This window comes from Rhineura floridana, chromosome 3 (assembly GCF_030035675.1).
Source record: "Rhineura floridana isolate rRhiFlo1 chromosome 3, rRhiFlo1.hap2, whole genome shotgun sequence".
Classification (NCBI taxonomy): domain Eukaryota; kingdom Metazoa; phylum Chordata; class Lepidosauria; order Squamata; family Rhineuridae; genus Rhineura; species Rhineura floridana.
This window is the reverse complement of record NC_084482.1, coordinates 200,155,958-200,173,921: the sequence shown is the minus strand read 5'-3', so window position 1 is coordinate 200,173,921 and position 17,964 is coordinate 200,155,958. Positions and strand designations below refer to the sequence as shown.

Below are 17,964 nucleotides of genomic sequence, written 5' to 3'. Positions count from 1 at the left end.
TCCTAGTCACACAGCCCATTTTTGCTGTTGGGTTGAGAATGTGATCCTTGTTAAATACCTTCTCCCACAACAGACATCCCTAGGAGCCAATAAGTATGAAAGGGGAGAGCGTTAGCTACTGAAAAGAGTCTTCTCAGTGGCTGACTTACATCCTTTCACTCGGATTGGCTCCAGTCAGCAGGGAAGGATAAGGAAGTATGTTAGAAGGCTCTTTTCAGTGACTAACACATTCCCCTTTTGTGTGGATCAGCTCATAGGATGCTGGAGACAGGGACTCTGCTGGGACACTGCTCCCAAAAATGTAAAGGGTCTAAGACCCCCCCCCGAGATCTTGGACCACTACACCCCTGCTAAGACTACATCTGCATTATGCATTTGAAGCACTGTTATATCACTTTAAACAATCATGGCTTCCCCCAAACGATCCTGATTTACGCTAAATGGCTGCAGTTATCCAGGTTTTCATAAGAGGAGCCTGCTGGATCAGGCCAGTGGCCCATCTAGTCCAGCACCCTGTTCTCACCATGGCCAACCAAATGCCTCTGGGAAGCCTGCAAGTAGGAGCTGAGCACAACTGCTCTCTTCACCTGCAGTTTCCAGCAACTGGTATTCAGAAGCATGCTGCCTCCAATAGTGGAGGTAGAACATACTCATCAGGTCCAGTAACCTTATCCCCCATGCATTTGGTTAATCCTTTCTTGAAGCCATCCAAGATGGTGAAAGCAAATTCCACAGAAGTACTTTTTTTTTGTCTGCCCTGAATGTTCCAACATTCAGCTTTATTGGATGTCCATGAGTTTTAGCTTTAATGAGAGGGAGAAAAACTTCATAGAATCAGAATAGTAGAGTTGGAAGGGGCCTATAAGGCCATCAAGTCCAACCCCTTGTGTAATGCGGGAATCCAAATCAAAGCATTGCTGACAGATGGCTGTCCAGCTGCCTCTTGAATGTCTCCAGTGTCGGAGAGCTGACTACCTCTCTAGGTAATTGGTTGCATTGTCGAATGGCTCTAGCAGGAAGTTTTTCCTGATGTCCAGATCTGGCTTCCTGCAACTTGAGCCCATTATTCTGCACTCTGGAATGATCGAGAAGAGATCCCGGCCCTCTTATGTCCTTGGTCAAGGACCTTTTATGTCCTTGAAGAGTGCTATATCTCCCCTTAGTTTTTTTCTTCTCCAGGCTAAACATGCCCAGTTCTTTCAGTCTCTCCTCATCGGGCTTAGTTTCCAGTCCTGATCATCCTTGTTGCCCTCCTCTGAACCTGTTCCAGTTTGTCTGCATCCTTCTTGAAGTGTGGAGACCAGAACTGGACGCAGTGCTCAAGATGAGGCCTAGCCAGTGCCGAATAGAGGGGAACTAGTACTTCACACAATTTGGAAACTATACTTCTGTTAATGCATCCTAATATAGCATTTGCCTTCTTTGCAGCCACATCATACTGTTGGCTCATATTCAGCTTGTGATCAACGGCAATTCCAAGATACTTCTCACATGTCCTATTGCTGAGCCAAGTATCCCCCATCCCCCAACGGCTTCCCTAACTGAGCTGATGGAAGTGGTCTCGGAGGTATTGCTGAGATCCCCTAGACTATTAGTACTGGGGGATCTCAACATCCATGCCGAGGCTACTTTAGCTGGGGCGGCTCAGGACTTCATGGACTCCATGACAACCATGGGGCTGTCCCAATATGTTACTGGCCCAACACATACATCAGGGCATACTCTAGATCTTATTTTTGCTACTGGACATTGTTGAGCTCTAGTCCTGCCCAGGCAAGGCAGAATTAGCTTGCTGCACAGGACACAGAGGTTTACAGCCAAAACAGTTCCAGTAAGGCAGCAAACAGGAATGAAGAACTCCGACACAGTCCAGCTTCGTGCCAGTAACAGAAATCTTTATCAACGTGCAGTTAACAATTACAAATACATTCACCAACATTACATGCTCCTACTATCCCCCCACACAGCCTGGCTCTCTAGGCTTCTAATTTATAGCCAGCACCTTAGATCAGTTGCAGCTGTGTGTCCTTGACTAATAACATAGCTTTTAACCCATTCCCAACCTGTGGAATGACTCAGCTAAACATGAGCCAACAGCCCCCACCTCATTCCACATGTTGGGTGTTGCTCCGCAATTCCTGTTTTTACATTTTACATACTTTTCTTTTACATTTTACATTGTACATTTACATTTAGTTTTAGAACACATGCTTATACAGTTTTTATACATTCAGTCTCAGTCCCATTTGAGTTACATTTCACATTTACATTAAACATTAACGTCTGTTTATTACATGTCTAGGTCAGCATTTCTAAACAATGTTATGTAACTTATCTCGCCAATCTCTACCCCCATCCAGCATTGCATACCATTCTTGAAAATCCTGCTCGGTCCAGTCATCTTCCCCATTCTGACACTTTGCTGATGTTTTGTGTTCCTGTTTTACTTTTACAGTCGTCACTTTAAATCTCTCTGGAGGTTGCCCCAGATTAGATCTTTTTGATCTCCTTGGTATGTTTGTAGGTTCAATTATTGGTACTTCTGGACTCTCTGTCTGTGCAATGTTTTGTTCTATCTCTGGTATGGGTGTAGGTTCTACTATTGGTACTTCTGGACTTTCTGTCTGTGCAATGTTTTGTTCTATCTCTTCAACATTCCGACATTCCTCTGTTCTTTCCTCTGCCTCTTGTTTAACTTCAGTTTCTGCAGTGTCTACAATTCCCCCTCCCCTCTCTTCCTGGGGATCAGGTTTAACTGCAGTTTCTACACTTTCCCCTCCCCTCTCTTCCTGGGGATCAGGTTTAACATTTATTTCCTGTTGCTCATCTTGTGTGCTATCTATGTTTATTTCTACATGTTGTGTACTGTCTTCCCAGTCTTGCTCCTGTGTTTTAACACTTCTACACACATGTAAACGTTTTTCTTTCATTAACCAGACTCTGTGATATGCCCCTTCAAAGCCGAGATAGTAACCCTTTAACGCTCTCGGACCTTGTTTGCCTTTTCGTTGAGGCTTGGGAATATGTGCCCAACATATTGCTCCAAATTTCTTTACATGATTGAGATAAGGCTTTCTGTTAAACATCTTTTCATAAGGTGTACAATCCACAGTACTTTTATATACCCTGTTCAACAGAAAATTAGCATAAATTGCACATTCACCCCAGAAATCCCTGGTAAGTTTGGAGTCTGCTAACATTGCTCTCACAGTGTCCTGTAAAAATCTATGATATCTCTCTGCAACACCGTCCTGATGTGGCGCAAAAGGAGCTGTTAATTCGTGTTTTATTCCTTTTCTGTACAGATATTTTTGCAGAGTTGAGGAGAGAAATTCCCCTCCTTTATCCGACCTGAGTGTAGCTATCCTGGTTTTGAATCTCGCCTCTACCCATTCCACAAAATGCTGTAACTTCCCAGCGGCTTGTGCTTTGTTATTCAATAGGTAAACAAAAGCGTATCTTGAATAGTCTTCGACCAACACAAAATAAAATTTTGCATTTTCTTTTGACTGTTTAAAGGGACCGGCCAGATCATGTGGATTAACTGAAATGGCCTTTGAGTGCTAATTAGCCTTTCTTTGTGTATGGGAGCTGCAGTTGATTTCCATTCACTGCAAACATCACAGTCCTCATACTGCTTACAAGGTTTAAACTGTAAGTCTGCACTATGATTCATTGTTTTTAGTAGAGTAGCATAACTTACATGTCCCAATCTTCTATGATACAAATGTATACATTTTTCATGCTTTTGTTTGTTTCTTACTGTGTTTACACATTGTGGGGCTTCATCATTTACTATGAACAAGGCTTCTTTGAACTTTCCTATCACACAAATCTTATTCCCTTTAGCTATTGTGCATTTCCCTTTGTCAAAGTTAACAACATAATTCATAGCATTTAACTTGGCTACTGACATAATATTTCTGTCCATACTGGGAACATAAAGCACATTTGTAACTAGCGTTTTTAAACATTTTAAATATATTACTCCTACCCCTTTAACTTGCCGACAGCTTCCATCCGCCAAATAAACTTTCTGGTTCTTTGTTGGGGTCAGGATTTTAAACAGTTTTTCATTATTTACTAGAAAATGACTTGCTCCCGAGTCTACAGCCCAGGATGTGTTATTTAGTTCATTGTCCTTGTCTTTAGTGCCAACGACATGCACTTTAAACGGGTCTTTCTCGCTTTGTTGCAATCTTCTTTTCGTCTCTGACTGGCATTGTCTGTGTAGATGAGTTGTGGAGCCGCATCTGTTGCAACGTTTCACTCCATACGCCATCGGTCCTTGTGCATTCCGCACTTTACTTTTCTCTTGTCGGCGTTCTGCTTCTTGAAGTAGTTTGTTTGTGATGTACGGCATACTGAGGTCCGCGTCCGGGAGACTTTCTAACGCACTTATCACTCCTTCCCAGGAATCATTTAGAGTAGACAGCGTTATACATGCCATCTGTTCCTGTGTATGCTGCATGTCCATTTCGTGCAGGTCAGCAAACAAACGTTGTAAGTTCTGTAAATGCCTCTGCATGGACTCACCCTCTTTGTATCGGGTCTGGTACAGTCTTTTAGCAAGTAAAACTTTAGAGCCTGCAGTTTTTTTCCACATGTACAGCACGTAAAACATTCCAAACTCCCTTTGCTGTGTTTAAGCCTCTGATATGTATTAACTGTTCATTCTCCAGAGCTAGGATAAGCAGAGCTTTAGCTTTCTCTGCTGCTCTTATCCACTCTGCCGGTGGGGCTGCTGGGGGGGTCTTCTGCAACAGTGTGCCAGACGCCCTCCTTCACCAGCAGCATTTCAGTCTTTACCTTCCAGTAGGAGTAGTTGGTGCTCCCCAGCCTCTCCAAGGGAAAAGACGCGCTTCCAAACGCTGCCATTCTTCTCACCCTTCTTGGCTGTTCAGTTCTTTTGCACTTTCTAATTCTCTGCCTGTTGCACAACCTCACAGGATCGTTGTGTCAGCTGCAATGACTGGGCCCATAACCCTTTTGTTGAGCTCTAGTCCTGCCCAGGCAAGGCAGAATTAGCTTGCTGCACAGGACACAGAGGTTTACAGCCAAAACAGTTCCAGTAAGGCAGCAAACAGGAATGAAGAACTGGAAGTGATCTGGAAGTGGGGAGTTTTACATCTCTCCCTTTGTCATGGACAGATCACCGCTTGCTGAGGTTTAGACTTTCAGTGGCTTTTCCCCTCTGCAAGGGTGGGGGACCTATTAAATTGGTCCGCCCACGGAGACTAATGGATCCTCAAGGTTTCCAAAGGGCTCTTGGGGCTTTTCCGGGTGAGAAGACTGACGCTCCTGTCAAAGCCCTGGTCAAACTGTGGAATGCAGAGATGACCAGAGCTGTTGACACGATCGCTCCTGTGCGCCCTCTCCCCTGTAGAGTTCATATAGCTCCATGGTATACCCCGGAGCTGAGAACGATGAAACAAGATAGGAGACGGCTTGAGCGGAAGTGGAGGCGAACTCCCGATAGATGCAATTATGATTTGGTAAGTGCTTCCACCAGACTGTATTCAAAGGCGGTGCAGGCGGCAAAAAAACAACATTATGCAGCCACTATTAGGTCATCTCTCTGCCGCCCAGCAGAACTTTTCAGAATTGTCTGAGGGCTACTGTATCCTGCCCCTCAGGACATGTCTGAGTCATCGGTGGCCCGCTGTGAAGAGTTTGCTGGACACTTCCAAAATAAGATCTCTTGCATCCGTCAGGACTTAGACTCCCAGTTTACAGCAGCTGATCCAAATGAGGTGTCTGGAGCACAGTCTTGTCATGTTTTATTGGATGAGTTTCAGTTTGTTCAGCTCGAGGACGTGGACAAGGTGCTTGGACAGGTACGGGCAACCACTTCGATACTGGATCCTTGCCCCTCTTGGCTAATAAAATCTAGCAGGGATGGAACAGCTAGTTGGGCCAAGGAGGTGATAAATGCCTCTTTACGAGAGGGAGTGGTCCCTGGCCCTCTGAAAGAGGCGGCAGTGAGACCACTCCTGAAAAAACCTTCCTTGGACCCAGATAATTTCAACAGCTACAGACCAGTAGCGCATGTTCCATTCCTGGGCAAGATCTTGGAACGAGTGGTTGCTGGCCAGCTCCAGGCACTGTTGGATGAAACCGATTTTCTAGATCCATTTCAATCGGGTTTCAGGCCTGGTTTCGGCACCGAGACAGCCTTGGTCGCCCTGTACGATGGCCTATGTCGGGAGAGGGACGGAGGGAGTGCAACTCTGTTGATTCTCCTAGATCTCTCAGCGGCTTTTGATACCATCGACCATGGTATCCTTCTGGAGAGGCTCATGGAGTTGGGAGTTGGGGGTACTGCTTGGCAGTGGTTCCGCTCCTACTTGGCTCCTACTACTCCAGAAGGTAGTGCTTGGGGAACATTGCTCGACACCGTGGGCTCTCCAATGTGGAGTCCCGCAGGGGTCAGTCTTGTCTCCAATGCTTTTCAACATCTACATGAAGCTGTTGGGTGCGGTCGTCAGGAGTTTTGGAGTGTGTTGTCATCAGTATGCTGATGACACGCAACTCTACTTCTCCTTTTCATCTTCTGCAGGTGAGGCTGTCGATGTGCTAAACCGTTGCCTGACCTCGATAATGGACTGGATGAGAGCTAACAAACTCAGACTCAATCCTGACAAGACTGAGATGCTGTTGGTGAGGGGTTTCTCTGATCGGATGGTGGATATATACCCTGTCCTGGATGGGGTTACACTCCCCCTAAAGGAGCGGGTTCGTAGCTTGGGAGTTCTTTTAGATCCTTCCTTGTCACTAGAGGATCAAGTAGCCTCGGCGGCACGGAATGTGTTCTACCATCTTCGGTTGGTAGCCCAGCTACGTCCCTATCTGAACAGAGAGGACCTTACATCAGTGGTACATGCTCTGGTAACCTCGCGACTGGACTACTGCAATGCGCTCTACGTAGGGCTGCCTTTGAAGACAGTTCGGAAGCTTCAGCTAGTGCAAAATGCGGCTGCCAGACTGATAACAAGAACTAAGCGGTCCGAACACATAACACCTGTTCTGGCCCGCTTGCACTGGCTTCCAATTTGCTTCCGGGCTAAATTCAAAGTGCTGGTTTTGACCTATAAAGCCTTATATGGCGCGGGACCACAATACCTGTTGGAACGCCTCTCCCAATATGAACCTGCCCGTACACTGCGCTCTTCATCGAAGGCCCTCCTCCGAGCTCCGTCTCACAGGGAGGCTCGGAGGGTGGTTACAAGAACTAGGGCCTTTTCAGTGGTGGCCCCCGAACTGTGGAACAGTCTCCCCGATGAGGTACGCCTGGCGCCGACACTGCTGTCTTTTCGGCGCTAGGTTAAAACCTTCCTCTTTTCCAGGGCTTTTAATCTAACTTAATTCTGTTTTAAATTTCTGTTTTAAATTGTATTGTAACTGTTTTTAGATCTCCCATTCTCTGTACTTTGTGGTTCATTTTATTGGATTTTATTGTATTTTGTATTAATTTGTTGTTCACCGCCCAGAGAGCTATGCTAGTCGGGCGGTATATAAATTTAATAAATAAAAATAAATAAATAAATTGATGGCTATTGGCCATAATAGCTTGGCTCTGCCTTCACAGATGGAGGCAGCTTGCTTCCAAATGCCAGTTGCTGGAAACCGAAGGAGGGGAGAGTGCTCTTGCGCCCAGGTCCTACTTTGGGGGCATGTGGTTGGCCACTGTGAGAACAGAATGCTGGACTAGATGGGCCACTGGCCTCATCCAGCAGGCTCTTACGTTCCCGTCCCTGCCACATGCAATCGGAGTTCATGTGTCGTACGTCACGCTGCACTCAGTGTAGTAGTGAAGGCAAAGCGACCCTTGCTTTAAAATAAAGCAAAACTACAATGCCCAGCATCCTTTGCGTTTGGCAAGAAAATTAGCAAAAAGGACTACAAGTCTCTCCCCAGCCTTTTTTTTTGTCCGAAGGGGGAGGCGAGGTTGCTGGATCTCACGCTTGAGGTTTCCATAACCGAAGCGGTCTTGAAGGCGGCTGTGCCTTGCAGGGGTGAGGAGAGGCGGGAGCTGCAAGGGGAAAGAAAATGCAAAACGGGACGTGCGCGTGCGCGAGAAGTGGCTCTTCCCTTTGCGTGTGTTTGGGGAAAGGCAGGGCGGGGTTGGATTTGGGCTCTCTGGCAGCGGGAGAATTGCGGGGAGGGACCCAATAAGAGGGCGGACGGTAAGTGGTGGGAACTCCTGCTGGATCAGGCCAAAGGCCCATCCTGGACCAGCATCCTGTTCTCACAGGAGCCAACCGGATGTCCCAGATGGAAACCCGCGAGCAGGAGCTGCCACCTGAGCGAGGCGTCATGCCTCTAGGAGGGGAGGGAGAACAGAGCCATCATACCAACGGAAGGGAAGGGAGATGTAAGACCAGCACTTTTCCAGGGTCTCCTTCAGGGGTCTTTGGCCTCTGATTCTTATCAGCTGGAGATGCCTGGGGTCTCTCTGCATATAAAGCAAGAGCTTCATTCGTGATCGAGCCTCCTCCCCATCCCATTTTTAATAATTAAAAACATAAAAATGTAAATGTACTGCCTTTAAGTCGCTTCCGACTTATTGTCATGAGGCTGAGAGGCAGTGACTGGCCCAAGGTCACCCAGTGGGCTTCATGGCTATGTGGGGATTCGAACCCTGGTCTCCCAGGTCATAGTCCAACACTTTAACCATTACACCATTAATTAACTCCTGTCCACAGAGGGGCAGGCTATCAATTGCCACTAGCTGCGCTCTCCCTGTTTGCCCGTCATGGTCAGGAGTAGTGTGCCTCTGAATACAAGTTGCTGGGAATCATCAGTAGGGAAGAGTGCTTTTGTACCCAGGACCTGCTTGTGGGTTTCCCATTGGGGCGTCCAACTGGCCACCGTGAGAACAGGATTCTCGACTAGATGGGCCACTGGCTGGCCTGATCCAGAAAGGCTCTTCTTACGTTCTTATGGCAGGCGAGCATCATTTGGGCTTTTTATTTTGGGTGCAATTAACTTACTGGCCAGCACTGCATGACAGTGGGTAGGGAGGGAATTTGTTTATTTATTTAGGCTGCTTTAATCCCAGGGTAGAAAGACACTCACTGTACTGCCGGTTCCAGTGTGTCTCCACCTCTCCTGAAAATGGGCACACGACACTAGTCAAACCCTGCCCCTTTTTACTGTAAAACCTGGTGGGATCTGCTCAAATGTGTTTTTAAAAACAAACAAACAGATTTTGCAACTGATTGGCAGATCAACCCGTTTCCCTTCCAGCTGTGGCCAATGGAAACACTTGGCTGTGGGTAATTAGTGTGCTCAAAGCTCAAAGCAGATTTTCAAAGCCAGGGTATGATTCCAAGATTTTGACGGTACATATAAAATTAAAACAAAAAGAAATGACACTAGCATGGTAGGGAAGGCCGGATTCAACCTTCACTCTGCTCCCAGCAGCCTGGCGCCTTCCTTCTGGGGCAGGTTTTGAATTCCAACAATTCACTTCAGATCCCTTGTCTCAATCCTTTCACTCCAGAAGATGACAGTCTCTCAGTTCTTAAGGTACAATCTGATACTGAAAAGGGTGTTTTATTGAAATGTTCTTCCTCCTTGCCCCTCTCCCTCCCCACATGCTCAAAGACTCTGTGAAGAATGATGACAAAGACTCAATCCGGAAGGTCTCCGGCTTCCAGGGGGAAGAAAAGGGGTGCAGTGGAACCATTTCAGGTAGGACATTACCCGGAAATAGCTGGAAGGCTTGTGATGGATGGACAAAGCAAGAGCAGGATACATTCAATGGGATGACACAGAAATAGAGGATATATAGAAAGTGGTGTCCTCAGGAATTTTGGGGGGGGAAGTGCGCAAAGTAAAAGACTGAAAGGGGGCAGGGAACAGGCTAGTTTTTCATACTACCCAAAAAAATTATGCCTCAAATCTCAGGTTCAACAAATACTAGAAACTTAGGGTTGTATTTAACTAAGTCCTACTCAGAGTAGAGCCATTGACATTAATAAATCTAAGTCATGTCTGTAAACTTAAATGGGTACTCTGAGTAAGACTATCATTGCATGCTATACTTGCTCTTTTTCTTGAAATGAAAGCTGGGAATTGAGGATTATTATTTATCCAGCCAGTGGGCAAGGGGGGGCACTGGCCCCCTTCCCCCCACTTTTTGTGGATGCCCAGGAATACAAACCATTGGTCTCCAAACTTTTTGTCCCATGGACGACTTGAAAATTGCAGAGGGTCCTGGCAAACCCCTTAATGTTTTTTTCTGCCTGTTGTAGCAATTGTAAATTTTAATTGTATTTTTATTGCTCCTTTTATTTATGTTGCATTTTATTGTATTACGATTTTCATTCCATAGAATGCAAATTGTAATACAATAGAAATACAATATGAGATATAAAAGGAATAAAAAAAAATAGGAATGTTTAATGCAGATGTTCCACGGACCACCTGCATGAAGTTCATGGATCACAGTTTGGGAACCCCTAATACAAATTACTTGATTCTGCATTCTGGGAATTGCCTGTAGATTATTTCTTCTAGACAAGGATGCATGAGAATGTCCCCAAGTGAAAGGGTTAGGACTCCAAGAGAGGGTCTTTCTAGGGAGGATGACTTCCTGGGAGACTGAGGGAGGGGCTCTTTGTTCTTGCAGAAGCCAGTGATGTTTGAAGATGTGGCTGTGTATTTCACGGAGGGCCAGGGGGCTCTACTGGACCCACAACAAAGATCATTGTACAGGGACGTCATGATAGAGAACTACAAGAATGTCACTTCACTGGGTAAGAAACTCACATCCTCAGCTGGAGCTTCCCCCAAAGAATCCTGGGAGCTGTAGTTTGTTAAGGGTGCTGAGAGCTGTTAGGAGACCCCTATTCCCCTCACAGAACCACAATTCCCAGAGTGGTTTAACAGTCAATCCCTCTTCCCAGGGAACTCTGGGAATTGTCGCTCTGTGAGAGGAATCGGGGTCTCCTAACAACTCTCAGCACCCTTCACAAACTATAGTTTCCAAGATTCTTGCGGGGAGAGAGCCACAACTATTTAAAGCGATATCATTGTGTTTTAAATGTATAGTACAGATGTGGCCTTTCTTTCTCAAGCAAAGTTCAACTGGAACAGAAAGCTCTTTTATACTCCTTCCTGGCCAGGATGATCCAGTGACCATCCTGGCTGGGCCAAGTCACTTCAGGGCCTGAAGGTACTTCACTGAGAAGCTACCACCTGCATGCACTTCAGTGGCTGAACAATGCCGACCCCTCATTACACATCTATATTTGTTTAAACTAAACGAGTTCAGGTCAGGGGAGCTTGCGGTTGCATTTTCATGTCTTTGTTCAGGTCAGGTCAGGAGCAGCTGGTAGTGAGCAGCTCTGCCTCACACCTGAGGTTTACCAGGTTGGTGAGGGGGTTGGGGCTTTGCGGAGGCATTGGCAGGAGCAGCAGATTGGCTCCCCCAGTGCAACCGCACAACCCAGACCTTGCTGCCGCCTCACCCCACTCCATCACCAGCCAGCACCAGAAGTACCCATTGCCCACTGAGAATCCCTCTTTTATTTGTCTTTCCTTACAAGGATTTCCAGTCTCTAAGCCTGACCTTATCATCCAGCTGGAACGAGGGGAAGAGCCATGGGTGCCAGACCTTCAGGCCTTGGGTGAAATGCTGATCTCTGGCTCCACATCAGGGGAAGGTAAAAAAAAAGATATAAATTAGGTACCCATGCAAATAATCTACAAGTATATTGTAATTATGAATTGCCAGGAAGCTTATTATCATTATCATTATTATTATTATTATTATTATTATTATTATTGAAGGGCGATATTAAGATATTTGAATAAATAAATGAAATAATTCATGGTCAGATACAAGTATCAGAAGAGGCCTGCTAGATCAGACCAAAGGCCTGTCTAGTCTTGTCTGGGTTCTTCTCTGTTCACGAAGGTCCTGCCAATGCATTTAGTTGGGTGATACCAAGCTCCAAGATTGCAAGAAAGAATCTTCTACTGACTCTCTTCACGTCCTTCATTGTGACATAAGTTTCAAGCATGTCCCCTCCTTTCTGTTTTGGGGTTGTATTCAACTAAATCCTACTCAGAGTAGACCCATTAAAATTAATGGGACCTAAGTTAGTCGTGTCTATTGACTTCAGCGATGTACTCTGAGTAGGACTAACATTGAATGCCACCCTTAGTTTCCCCCTAAACTAAAGGATCAATTTCCTTGTTGTTCCTTTCCCAAAGTCCACCATTTGCAGCCACCACCACCCCCCGGTCCGTACAGAGTAAATTAATATCTGGAGATACTGGAATGACATAGATGGGAGTGACAGGGAGTGCAGGAGCCCCATTACTCTTTTTCTTTTGAACCACCCAGAAACCTCATAGCTTTTGTACCTTCACCCGCCCCCCAAGCAATCTATTCATGGGTGTTTTCTATGCTCACAGGAGTGAATCCTCTCTGTATTTTATTTTATCTGAGCAGGGAAGTCTACGAAAAAGAAGCAACACTCAGAGCCTGGGGAATATTATGCTAAGATGCCACATCTTACTAGACAGCCAGGAGTCCACAAAGGAGAGAAACCATTTAAATGCCTCGAGTGCGAGAAGAATTTCCCTAGCAATTCACAGCTTGTGAGGCATCTGAGAATCCACACAGGAGAGAAACCATTTAAATGCCCCGAGTGTGGCAAATGCTTTACTCAAAAACCGAACCTTATGCTACACCAGAGAGTCCACACAGGAGAGAAACCCTTTCAGTGCCTCGAGTGTGGGAAATGCTTTGCTTATCAAACCGCCCTTGTGAGCCACCAGAGAATCCATACAGGAGAGAAACCCTTCCAGTGCTTGGAGTGTGGGAAAGGGTTTGTTCAGCAATTACATCTTGATAGCCATCGGAGAGTCCACACAGGAGAGAAACCTTTTAAATGCCCGGAGTGTCGGAAATGCTTTGCTCACCATACAAGCCTTGTGGTACACCAGAGAGTGCACACAGGCGAAAAACCCTTTCGGTGCCTGGAGTGTGGGAAAAGCTTCAGTCTGCAGTCAATTCTTGTGAATCACCAGAGAATCCACACAGGAGAGAAACCCTTTGAATGCCTGGAGTGTGGGAAATGCTTCACTCAAAAAACAAACCTAATGCTGCACCAGAGCGTGCACTCAGGAATAAGACCTTTTCGGTGCCTAGACTGTGGGAAATGTTTTGCTCATCAGTTACATCTTGATAGCCATCTGAGAGTCCACACAGGAAAGAAATTTTTTAAATGCCTGGAGTGTAGGAAATGCTTTGTTCACCGGAAAAGCCTTGTGCTACACCAGAGAGTGCATACAGGAGAAAAATCCTTTCAGTGCCTGAAGTGTGGAAAATGCTTTGCTTACCAGTCAGCCCTTACGAGGCACCAGAGAATCCACACAGGAGAAAAACCCTTTCAGTGCTTGGAGTGTAGGAAGTGCTTTACTCGACAAAAAAAACTTGTGCTGCACCAGAAAGTGCATGCAGGAGAAAAACCCTTTCAGTGCTTGAAATGTGGGAAATGCTTTGCTCACCAAACAAACCTTGTGCTGCACCAGAAAGTGCATGCAGGAGAAAAACCCTTTCAGTGCCTGGAGTGTGGGAAATGTTTTGCTTATCAATCATTCCTTATGAGACACCAGAGAATCCACACAGGAGAAAAACCCTTTCAGTGCTTGGAGTGTGGGAAATATTTTGCTCGACAAACAAACCTTGTGGATCACCAGAGAATCCACACAGGAGAGAAACCTTTTCAGTGCTTGGAGTGTGGGAAATGCTTTGCTCGACAAACAAACCTTGTGAGACACCAGAGAATCCACACAGGAGATAAACCCTTTCAATACTTGGAGTATGGGAAATGCTTTGCTCGGCAAACAAATCTTATGGATCCCCAGAGACAGAAGCCTTTTCAATGCCTGGAATGTGGGAAAAACTTTGCTTATCAGTCAGTCTTTTTGAGACACCAGAGAGTCCACACAGGAGAGAAACCCTTTAAATGTACAGAGTGTGGGAAATGTTTTGCTCGACCAACAAACCTTGTGGATCACCAGAGAGTCCACACAGGAGAAAAACCATTTCAATGCATGGAGTGTGGGAAATGCTTTGCTCGACAAACAAACCTTGTGAGACACCTGAGAGTCCACAGAGGTGAGAATTGTTGAAAATCCTCAGTATTTGGGGAAATGATGTGCTGCATACTCAAATGTTTCAAAAAATTGAGTGCATATGTAACAGAAAAACCTATGATTGGCTTGAGATGAATGAAAGATCCATCACTAAATCTCAGTGTCTTAGTCAGTAAAATTGTTACACTGGGAGAAAAATTTACTTAACAGCAGCAAATCCACATGCTTGAAACACTCCAAAATACCTTAGATGAGAGTTGTTAGGGCAACTGTCTGTTCCCATATGCCTTGTATTGAGTCAGACCACCAGACTACCTAGCCCAATATTGTCTACTCTGACTGGCAGTGAATCTCCAGAATCTCAGGTAGAGACTCTTTCCTGGCCCTCTTACCTGAGATTCTTTTTGAATTGGGGCTCTTACTTCAGACATTCTCCTCTACCACTCTGCTAAGGATGGTGGAACTAAGAAGGCCACGTTAGCCCTGAGTTGCTTTTGGATGAGTTGCAGACAAAAAAGTGAAGACTCCGGCAACTGTCTTTACTGCTGTGTCCTCCGTGGGGCCATGAACAGCTAAATGTCTGTGCTGTGGAGTATAAGTCTGTGACAGCATCAGGAATGGGCTGGGGGAGATGGGAAGGGAGGAAAGGCCCCAGGTGAAATCAAAGGCAGAAAGAGACCATGTTGCGTTTCTCTCATTGCTCCCTGATACTAAGAAGATTACTTGCATCTGACTATAATACAGGGAAGCCACACAAGAAAAGACTTGGGGCATTAATTGGAGAATGCAACTAAGCATCTTAGGAGTGCCCTTGGGGAGAGAGAGGCAAGAGCAGGCCCTGAGCTGGTTTTGGAGAGTCCAAGATATTTTCTTTTCAATGACTGGCTGGGTAGGTCAGCACAGGAACACTCTCTTGATGCCTTTGCAACAGGGAGGACCGGGCAGGTTGGCATGACAATACAAACAGGGTTCTGTCTATCTGTGGCAGAAGCTTCTTTTCTGTCTCCCGGATTTGATTTCGGATCTGCCCTTCACTTTGTCATCTTTGCTTTCTGCCATCAGTCATAGTAATTCGCTCTGTTTTTTCATTGTAGCACGTGATTTGAGGAAGAAGTGCTCCAGACCTAAGCATGGGAAACAGTTTGTTAGGATCTGAGCTTGACAAGGCCTCATGGGAGCCATGCAAGAAAGAGAACTGTGTGATTGATTTCCATGTGAGAAAAATCTTGGCCTTCATCAATAGAGAATCCACGTGAAAGGGAAACTGTACAAGCAACTTGAGTGTTACCTAAGATTACAGCTGAAAAATTCATTGTGAGATTGCAAAAACCAATATTGAAAAGGAAATGTTTATTAATGAATGGAATGATCTCCCCCGCCCCAGATATCTGGCAGGCGCCAACAGTAGTGATACTTCATCAACTTGTACAAATGTCTCTGTTCGCTCAGGCCTGTTTTTATTGTTTTTTAGCTAGGGCTGGTGTTTAATGGTGTTTTATGTATTTTGGTGGGTCTTAAGTTATTACGTTGTACAGCGCTTTGGCAACTTCTGGTTTAATGGTGATATATAAACTATTTTAATAAATTAATAATAAATAACTATAATGACCAGCAAGAGGGAAGATGCAAGGATGCATGCCACCATTGCCGGTTTTGTTTGCTTATAAAAGTATTTATATACAGCCCTCTTGCAAAACATCAGGGTGGTGTAGAGCAATACAAAAAAAATTCAAATAATACAGAACAATAGTTATTGGCAAGATGTTGACCTGGTAATACAATGCTTAGCTACATTAGTAATTTGGGAAATGAACCAAGAACGATAAACAGCAATGACACTTGTGATATCTCCTTTATCAGATAAATTTGTTCAAGAATGACACGCAATTCTATATACCCTCTCCCCGGGAGTGGGTACCACTGAATGTATCTGGAGTTACCTCTGAGTAATCCTAGATAGGATTGAGCTGCAATTGAGAAATAAATTCCACTGCAGAGATTGTAATGCGGGCCAACTTTGACAGGTGGGTGGGGTAATCCATCTGTCAATCATCATCGTAACATTGCATGATTGACATGTGGGTTGTCTCCCCTGCCTGTCAAAATCCCTTGTGCAGGGTTCCCAGTCTTGGGAACCATAGTACAGGGGGTATTGCCAGCTCTGTGCTTTGCAATCCTCCCAGCACTTTTCCATTTTACCCCTGATGTTGGACCTAATGCAGGTCTCTTGATCTGATAAAGCAATCCCCATCTTTAGCTGTATTTGTAATTATTTCCTGAAATACTTGGGTGTATGTTTTATTTTCTTAAATAAATCTTTCTCTTGTGTTAAGATTAGTTGTTTTGTCCTGGGCTGTTGAAAAATTCTTCTCTGCCAGCATGAGTGATCTGTATTTGGTTCTATGTTGCTTGGATAATAATCTTTAGGTGAGGCTGATAACAGCCTATATCATCATCACTATCATCAACATTGGTTTATTTCTATACCACTTTTTGGCCAAGTGGTGAACTGATTAATATAAAAGAAGATACAATAAAACTACAGTAAATACAAATATAAAAGTGCATTGTAATAAAAATGTCAAATAGCAACAATGCAGGCACACCGTGAATCACACTTTACACATTCATGAGTTGCATTTGCACTTTCACCACCACAAACTGCCATCCAGAACACAATTGTCCACACTAGTGGTTCCCAATTCCCCCCCCCCAGACCACTTGAAAACTGCTGAAGGTCTTGGCATACCACTTAATTATTTTCCTGTCTGTTGTGGCAATTGTAATCCTCTGTGGTGGATGCTAGACTCTTTCTCCACACCGTGCATAATTTTATACACCTCTATCATGCCTCCCCTCACCGTTTTTCTAAACTTGCTTTTATTTATTATTGTATTGCAATTTGATTCCATAGAATTCAAACAGTAACATACTACAATATAAGAAATAAATAAAGCAATAAAATCCAATTAAAGATCAATATGAATATTTAATGTGATGAACGTGCTGTCTTCCGTCTACCGCAAATCCACAGACGCACCACAGACCACCTGAATGGAGCTCATGGACCGCTGATGATCTGCGGACCAGAGTTGAGGAATCCCTGGTTTCCACAACAGATTTCTTGCTGGAAACAGCTGCAGCTGTGGCAAAGTTCTTGCCATTGCTCTCCTGGGGAGGGTGGCTGGCTCAGCCTGCAGGCTCCTCAACAGGCAGCAATTCTCCAGGAGCATGGGGGGACAAGATGCAAAGGCAGGTGCCCAGCTATTAGCCTCAAGAGCACCAATTTCTTTTTTTTTCAATTAATTTTTATTCAAATTTTCAAAACCAAAACAATACAAAAAGAAAAAACACAAATCAATAACTAATACAATAAAAAAAAATTGACTTCCGATTTGTCGTAGTTCAGCTATAAATCTATAATATATAACAAGCCTGTCTCTAAATAGATTATAAAATCACCTTCCTCCAGCGGTTATCTTAGTTGGTTTCAAATCTCATTAGCATCATATCATTTTATTCTTCCACAAAAAGTCAAAGAGAAGTTTCCAATCCTTGAGATATATATCCATCAATTTTTTTTCTAGATAAACATGTCAATTAATCCAACTCATCAAGTCTACTAAGTCCAGTAATTTCAAATCGCTCTTCTTCCATTATCCATATTGGTTCCATCTTCCATCTTCCGTCTTTACGCACCTAATAATCTTGCTGTCATAGTCATATAATAAGAGTCTGATAGGAATTTCCTTTATCACAGATATTTTCTTGCCATCAATTCTGAACGTATCACTGAAGTATTGTTGCAAAGCCGCATCTCTGTTCCTCTTTTTTACATGATACACT

The 17,964-nt window shown here is 44.7% G+C and overlaps 1 protein-coding gene across 4 annotated transcripts; it reads left to right on the top strand.

Moving 5' to 3' along the window:
- Window positions 1-7,920: 7,920 nt before the first annotated feature.
- Window positions 7,921-16,450, top strand: LOC133381096 (zinc finger protein 260-like). 4 transcript variants are annotated; one of them, XM_061619653.1, is made up of 6 exons: window positions 7,921-8,015; window positions 9,610-9,696; window positions 10,637-10,763; window positions 11,556-11,672; window positions 12,467-14,140; window positions 15,213-16,450. In XM_061619653.1, exons 2-6 carry the CDS (start codon window positions 9,622-9,624, stop codon window positions 15,272-15,274), a joined length of 2,055 nt encoding a protein of 684 aa, XP_061475637.1. In that variant the 5' UTR covers window positions 7,921-8,015; window positions 9,610-9,621; the 3' UTR covers window positions 15,275-16,450. The 4 variants fall into 4 exon arrangements, with proteins under 4 accessions (XP_061475637.1, XP_061475636.1, XP_061475635.1 ...); XM_061619652.1 differs by lacking the exon at window positions 7,921-8,015 and adding an exon at window positions 8,101-8,186; XM_061619651.1 differs by lacking the exon at window positions 7,921-8,015 and adding an exon at window positions 8,233-8,374.
- Window positions 16,451-17,964: the final 1,514 nt, after the last annotated feature.